Below are 8,531 nucleotides of genomic sequence, written 5' to 3'. Positions count from 1 at the left end.
AACCATTATTGAGTTATGCCCCTTTATAAATAAAAAAATTGCAAAATTTTTAGTTTCTGTTCTGTAACTTAAGTTTGCCCCAACCAAACATGAAACCTATACACAATACTTATTACCACAAAACTAAGATCAAGTACAAATTTGGGTAGCGTCACTTTTATTGTTCTTGAGTTATGTCCCTTTATAATGTTGTATGCAAGCGGGGACACATCCTCCATTTATTTCTCATTATGCTTGCAGATTTCTGATATTGTTTAATGATGACCTACAGAAAAATTTGGTGTTTCAATCTGGTTACCTGATTTTTTTTGGATTTAGTGAACTTTATTCAGCTAACATTTTACAAATTTTCCTGAAATTAGGAAAATTTGTATTTATCCAGACTTTTTTTAAAAGTTTGCAGATCTAGAGTTGATTGTGTGTTGTTTCTGTTGACCAGCTTTTACAGTATTTAAGTTTGAATTTTATCATAGGTGATCAACATTTTTCAATCCAACATCCCCAAAACCCCTATTCAACTATTTTTCCCAGTAGCAGTATCCTGCTTTTCAAGACTAACCTATTTGATTTATAATATTAAAATTAGTTCTCATCCTTGAATGCACATGAAATATTTCTCAAGGACGTTCAGCCAATAGCTATCATTTTACAAATTCTGCATACATTTATGGAGCACCTTAGATAATCTTTGTTTTAATAACGGTTCTCAATTTTGCTTTCTGTGTAGTGTTCTGTTTAATGTTGGAAATCTTTTTCTTTTCTTTTCTATTGGTTTTAGTATTGTTGGTTTTTTACCAATATGAACTTTAGCAGCAATCTTCTGGAAATCAATCCTATACAATCCCTCCTCTTATCTACTTATGGTATCGTCATAGTAAAAACCATTCTAGGAAAGTTTTGTTTTAAGTAATCTCTTATCTGATGCCATAATACCAAAAGGCAGTTTAAGTATCACATAATCTTAAAATTATCAATGATTCATAAAAAATGTGGTTATATTCAGATAAACCTAGCCAGATAGACATGTTCACCTTACAATCTTTCCTACACCATAGTTGACATATTGCTTATAATATCTTGTAAGAGGACCTTGATACTGAAATTTAACATTGACCAATGAACAATGAAAATGAGATGAAACCTGCCAGACTGACATGTACACCTTACAATCATTTCGTACACAAAATATAGTTGACCAACTGCTTACAGTATGTTAAAAACAGACCTAATCATGTAACTTCAACCTTGATCACTGATCCATCAAATGAGGTCAAGGTCAGGTGATCCCTGTTTGATGGATATAAATACCTTGCAAGAAATCCATATACCAAATATATTTATCCTTTTACATATAATCCGTGAGAAATTTACATGACAAAAAAACTATTTTTTCTCAAGCAATTACTGAACCATGAAAATGAGGTCAAGGATAACAGACATATGACAGACGGAAACTTTGTAATATAAGGCATCTGTATACAAGTTATGAAGCCCAAAGATCTTCTACCATCAGAAATATAAAACCTATTTGTTATTTTGATAATGCAAATGTTGAATTTAAATAGCAATACTTTAACATGTAAGTTATGCAAATATTCAAAGTCAATGAACCATGACTGAAGGTACAAGGCTAAACAATCTCCATGGAAATGAGATGTGCCAATGCTGATACAACTGCAAACCAAATACCATTGACTTTTCATAAGTCATTCCCTGTAAACAAACCTAAACACAAACATTAACTTGTAAACTATGTAAAAGTTTCAAAGTCAATGAACCATAATTAGGGGGTGGGGTTATATAATCTCCATGGAAATGAAACTTGCAAATGCCAATAAATATGCATACCGAATATCATTGACTTAACATTAGTGGTTCATCTTAAACTGACCTAATCACAAACTAATACATGTAAACTAGGCAAAAGTTTCAAAGTCAATGAACCATGATGAGGGGTAAGGACCAAATATTCTCCATGGAAATGAGATGTGCTAATACTTATACAACTGCATACCAATTATCATTGACCTACCACTAACGGTTCCCCTTAAACTGACCTAATCACAAACTAATACATGAAAACTAAGCAACAGTTTCAAAGTCAATAGACCATGAATGAGGGGGCGGGGCCAAACAATCTCCATGGAAATGAGATATGCCAATGCTTATACAACTGCATACCAAATATCATTGACCTACCACTAGTGGTTCCCCATAAACTGACCTAATCACAAACTAATACATGTAAACTAAGCAAAGTTTCGTAGTCAATAGACCTTGACTGAGGGGGAGGGGCCAAATAATCTCCATGGTAATGAGATGTGCCAATGCTAATATAACTGCATACCAAATTTCATTGACCTACCAATAGTGGTTCACCATGAACTAGACCTAATCACAAACTAATACATCGTTGACGCCGTCGCCAACACCGGAAACAGCATACCTATGTCTCACTTTTTGACTCCGTCAAGGCGAGACAAAAATGAATTCAAAAAGTCTTGCCACCTATTTTATAAAGAAAAGGAATATCATGAATTTACAAAAAATAAGTTGTTACAATTATTATGATCAAACAATGTCCTCAATTAAATGTACAAATAACATTGTATGTAGCTGTGGTGATGAGGTGTGTACTGAGGATAACAAAAGGACCTACTGAGGATAACAAAAGGACCTAACTTTGGGGAAAAGTTGGCCCAGAAAAAACTGAGACAGAACACTTAATGTCAGATTCCTTACTGTATGATATTATTGAAATAATCACATTTTTATTCATACAAATGTCTGATTTTTTTTCTACCACTGTATAACATCATATATGACATTTACCACTTTCATCAGTTCTTCAAATATTTTAAGATCTAAGTATGCATCACATCTTCGAATTACAAAACTTAACTATCTTGATTGGTTGATGTTGCAGTATTTATTTTGAATATGACCAGCTATATATTCATTTCAATCTTTAGTATTAATAAATTTTTGTTTTTTCTTTTCTAATTGTCCAAGTGCACGGTATATATTTTTCTTGGTTTCTTTGTGTTTCTTTTCCCTCCCTACATCTATCTTCTTCATCTTTTTCTCGTGTTCTGCTGCTCTGTCTCTCATTTTAAACCTTTCTGTCTTACGCTTATGTTCATGTAATGTCTTTAACATTTTCATTACTTTTGCAACCTGTATAAGAGTATAAAAAGATTCTATATATTTCAATAAATAAAAAAAATTAGTAAAGGCTTTAAAGAGCATGTACTGTCAATATGCCAGTGACTGTGAAAGGAATTTTTATGTAAATCTCCATAAGATCAGTTGTAAATTTGTTGGTAGTAATAGCTATCTTTGAATTTAGGATCACTTTTCATTTCTAAATGATGTCTGTATTTTTTTTCTCCATTTTCTATGTTAACAAATAAATAAACTTATCACAGAGATATATCTCGCCTTTTTGTAATTTTGATAATGCAAATGTTGAAATTAAAATAGCAATACTTTAACATGCAAGTTATGCAAATATTCAAAGTGGCTATACCGAGACTGAAGGTACAAGGCTAAACAATCTCCATGGAAATGAGATGTGCCAATGCTAATACGACTGCATACCTAATACCATTGACTTATTTTAAGTCGTTCCATTTAAACAAACCTAAACACAAACATTAACATGTAAACTATGTAAAAGTTTCAAAGACAATGAACCATGATGAGGGGGTGGGGCTATATAATCTCCATGGAAACGATACTTGCAAATGCCAATAAATTTGCATACCAAATATCATTGACTTAACATTAGCAGTTCATCTTAAACTGATCAAATCACAAACTTATACATGTAAACTAAGCAAAAGTTTCAAAGTAAATAGACCATGACCGAGGGGGCGGGGCCAAATATTCTCCATGGAATTGAGATGTGCCAATGCTTATACAACTGCATATCAAATATCATTTACCTTCCACTAGTGGTTCCCCATAAACTGACCTAATCACAAACTAATACATGTAAACTAAGCAAAAGTTTCAAAGTCAATAGACCATGACTGAGGGGGCAGGGCCAAATGATCTCCATGGAAATGAGATGTGCCAATGCTCATACCACTGCATACCAAATATGATTGACCTACCACTTGTGGTTCACCATAAATAGACCTAATCACAAACTAATACATTGTTGACGCCACCACCACCAGAAACAGCATACCTATGTCTCGCTTTTTGACTCTGTCAAGGTGATACAAAAAGCACACTATATGAAACATAGCAAAACATCTTTATAATTTAAAAAAAGACTGTGTATTTACAAGAACTTATTACCCGGTAATGTTTACAGCATACTGTGTATTTACAAGAACTTATTAATGTTTACAGCATATGTTTTCATGAAAGGCTATTTTTCATGGAATAAGTTGTATAGGGGTGTCCTACTTATGCTGCTGTGTGTGATTTTGAACTTGGAATATAAACAATGGCACTGCAACAATTTTGTCTTATGTTATCCATACCTTAGCTTCATGTGGTTCCCTGATAACAGCTATTCTCTTCAGAGGATCTTTCTTCTCCTGCAATATTTTGGGTGTGTCCCTGAATGGTAACATTTTCTGTAGCTCTTTAGGTATGGTCAATGGTGTCATGTGTCTGATCTTTCTCTCAACAGGCTGTAAAGGTAATTTCATGTTCATAAACTAATGAAACAATATTAGTAATGGTGATGATTAATTTTTAAAACAGAAAGTCTGTACCACAACAGGGCGAAATTAATTATCATGGTTATTAACTGAACTGATACTGATACACACCAAATATATAACTGACCTGATGAAAAACTTAAACATTTAAATTAAGCAAAAGTTTCAAGGCAGTAGACCATGAATAATCTCCATGGTGTTCCAATGCTACTCCAACTGCATTCCAAATATCATTGACTTTACGTTAGTGGTTCCCTTTAAACTGACCTAATCACAAACTTTATACATTTGTTAACACTATTAACCCAGTGGAACACAGCATGCCTAAGTCTTGCCTTCATGACTTTGTTGAGGCAAGGAAAAAACCCAATAAAGCCATTTCTTGTTGAATCATATCACAGTTTGGTGCATACTTTCTTTGAAGTTTTTCTGTGTCCCATCAGTTTATCAGACATCAGTAAAACTAACAACTTGTGTTAAATGTACTACCCATAGTTCACAGAAAACTTTAAAAAAAACTTGGTCTACAAAGAGGATACAGCTTACAATTCAGGAAAAATTTTGAATAGTTTAATAACAGTAGAAACACCATGTTTATGAAAGATTCGTTGCACTTTTAATATATGAAGTAAACAGTACCTTGTATTTAGAATCAGGATTTAAAGGAGCTGTCATTCCTTTCTCCCTCCTCAGTTGGCCAATTGTTTTCATTCCTATCCATTTCATCTTCTCTGACTTGGGTAACAGTAATGATGTGACTGGATTATAAAACTCTGGAATTTGTACTGGGTACCAGGTTCTCAAGAAAATAATATCTGCAAAAATATAATATTTAGTTTAAACAAATTCAATTCTTCATTTCGTTTTAATACTAATGTATTGCACTTTGTTTAACTAATTACAAGGATTTAATAAATATTTATACTAAAACTGATAGCAACTTATACTTAATTGTCCATGATTTACTATTTTGCTATATTGGTTACAGATCCTGATTGGAGAAATGATATATTGTATTCAATATGTTATAATATAAATATTCACATCATACCTACCACTTAATAGTATTTTATCTTCAAATGTAGCTCTGAAAGAACCTTCGGGAGATTTAGCTGCCTTTTTGATCATACCACGGATACCACTGACTGATTGTAACTTAGCACCTTCAAACTTGGTTACTTCTAAAGCTGTGTTAAACATCCCCTACAATAAAAACATCATAGGTTAATTCCTACATGAGATAATTTGATCACCATAACATGCTTTGTATATTTACTGGTATTACAAATGTTAGTTCAAGAAATCTGCCTTTGGAAAAATATTTTAATAGAGCTGCTTTGTAAAACCAATCTGTCCAAACTCACCTATATACTAAATAAATGGGAAATGTGTCCATGGGACACAGATGATGCCCCCGCTTCCATATCATATAAAGTTGTAAAGGGACATAACTGAAGAACAGTAAAAGTGACACTACCCAAATTTGAACTTGATCTGAGTTTTGTGGTAATAAGTATTGTGTATAAGTTTCATAACATTTGGTTGAGGCTAACTTAAGTTAGAGAACGGAAACGAAAAATTCAGCAATTTTTCCATTTGAAAAGGGCATAACTCTAGAACAGTAAAAGTGACACCACCAAAATTCAAACTTGATCTGTATTTTGTGGTAATAAGCATAGTGTATAAGTTTCATAACATTTGGTTGAGGCTAACTTAAGTTAGAGAACGGAAATGAAAAATTTAGCAATTTTTCCATTTGTAAAGGGGCATAACTCTAGAATGGTTAAAGTGACACCACCAAAATTCAAAATTGATCTGTATTTTAAGATAATAAGCATTGTGTATAAATTTCATAACATTTAGTTCAGGCAAACTAAAGTTAGAGAACGGAAACCAACTTTGGGACAGACAGACAAGGGTAAAACTTAATGCCCCCTCTGCTATGGCGGGGGCATAAAAATACAGATAGCAGTATGTTAACTTTTTACTTCCACTGCTATGTAATTATCTTATTATTTCACATTAATAGTAATAATGTAATCAATTATAATAAAATGTATCCAATCCCCCCCCAAAAAAACAGTTTTAAGTATGGCAGGATTTTAACCTCTCACTACTTTTGTTCAACAGAGCAAATGTTACTTTTGTGTGGGTTTTTTTGTTGAAAGGAAAAAGTTTTGAACAGAACATTCTTAAATCAATAATTTATAGAAGCAGATGTTGCTTGGCATCCCTGCCCAAATTAACTTTTCACCTGTATAAAAGCATTCTTTTTTCGATCTTAATTGGTGTCCCCCAACTATTTAAACTAACCTGTATAAAAGCTGTCTTCTTATAGATCTTGTTTGGTGTCCCTGTCAATTTTAACTTCTTCACAATCTGTTTTGACTTGTCCAGTTCTAACACTACCCCAGTAGCTGCTATCCTAAAGCCTGACTAAAAATAGTAAAACTTTTTATATTGTAAACATGAAGTATTTGATTTCATAGTGTAAAACTGTATAAAACATAGAACAAGAGTTTCCACTGAATCTACATCACTTATGTTTTGAATACATATACTGTGGATAAATTTATTTTCTTAGTACCATTTTTTTGTGGATTAAGGGGAAAATGTGTTTAATCTTGGTTGTAACAAATTTAGCATACAAACCAAATAGAAAATTTGTATAAGTTAAGCAATTGAACTCACTGTTAACCTTTACACACAAAATCCTTAAAATTTAGTACCACAAGAATAAAAATGAATAATTAGTAATACATTAATAAATCCATAGATAATAATCATCTGGCACTGTTGTTAGTTTGTTATCCCAAAACATAGAACATATAGTTCAAGAGTTGAAGAAATTTGTTTTTCAATGCATAATAATGCCCTGCCCACTATAGTATAGGGGACTATGTTTTTTGGGGTCTGTTCCTTCATTTGTCTGTTATGCATTATGTTGAAATTTTGGTTTACGGTAGTTTACCATGAAGATGTGGTCATAATCAACTTCGCTACCTCGGTAGTCTCATGGTACCTTGATCGCCTCAAGTGCAGGAGGTCATGGGTTCAATCCCAGGCTGGGTGATCCCAAAGATTTAAAATTTGGTATTTGCTGCTTCTCTGCTAAGCACACAGCATTTAGGAGAAAGAGCAAAAGACTAGTCGGCTCAGAGACAGAATAATGTGTATAGGTAGGGTGACTTGTCTTTCTGCAGACTGTAACCTTTTGAACTGGAACATTTAAAATCTTGATCAGCATGTCGGTCTAGTACAAAGTAGGGTACATTTTGTAACACATTCACATGTTCTCTTCCATATATGCATGTAATAATTGCCACTGGCCAGTAAACACCAATCAATGATGGCATCATCATCAAATAAACTTGGAAAATAGTCCTAATGTTCAATAAAATTAAAGTTTTACCTAGAATTCACTGAACATGGAAATACATTATTATTTAATGTCTTTTTTTTTAATTCCCATTTACTTATAATTTCTTATTAGGTAATCTGCAAAAAACAGGAACAGAAACCTGTAGTTAAAATAAGGAAATCCTAAACTTCATACTTACTGTTAGTTCAGCTACACTTTCTACAGCCAGTAATCCTGTATTTTGGGGAGTTATAGGACCTAAAGATATAATAAATAGAAAATATATTAGAGTCATATATTTCTGGAAAATGTAAAGAACTGTAACAAGTATCAAGCTGAAAGTTAGATATTAAAGAAAACATTTTCAATTTTAAGCAACTATTAATTAATTGTATAAGCAGTTCTTTGTCCTAAACAGCAAATTCTAATGAAGAAGAGAACTACCCTTAAAGGAATATTGTGTTTTGTATTTCCAGGGAGTACGAATTTTG

General features: G+C 32.7%; 1 protein-coding gene across 2 annotated transcripts in view; it reads right to left on the bottom strand.

Moving 5' to 3' along the window:
- Positions 1-2,549: 2,549 nt before the first annotated feature.
- The window catches only part of LOC127708877 (ribosome biogenesis protein BMS1 homolog), a 41,857-nt gene continuing 35,875 nt past the window's right edge, over positions 2,550-8,531 (bottom strand). For both annotated transcript variants that reach the window (XM_052214040.1, XM_052214039.1), the window contains exons 20-25: positions 8,240-8,298; positions 6,993-7,115; positions 5,735-5,882; positions 5,319-5,494; positions 4,497-4,649; positions 2,550-3,177 (exon numbers count right to left, since the gene is read on the bottom strand). In XM_052214040.1, coding sequence (XP_052070000.1) covers positions 2,962-3,177; positions 4,497-4,649; positions 5,319-5,494; positions 5,735-5,882; positions 6,993-7,115; positions 8,240-8,298 — 875 coding nt within the window. In that variant the 3' untranslated portion in view covers positions 2,550-2,961. The remainder of the gene's footprint in view (positions 3,178-4,496; positions 4,650-5,318; positions 5,495-5,734; positions 5,883-6,992; positions 7,116-8,239; positions 8,299-8,531) is intronic.

Source organism: Mytilus californianus, unplaced genomic scaffold (assembly GCF_021869535.1).
Source record: "Mytilus californianus isolate M0D057914Y unplaced genomic scaffold, xbMytCali1.0.p SCAF_7, whole genome shotgun sequence".
Taxonomy (NCBI): Eukaryota; Metazoa; Mollusca; class Bivalvia; order Mytilida; family Mytilidae; genus Mytilus; species Mytilus californianus.
This window is presented reverse-complemented; position numbering and strand designations above follow the sequence as displayed.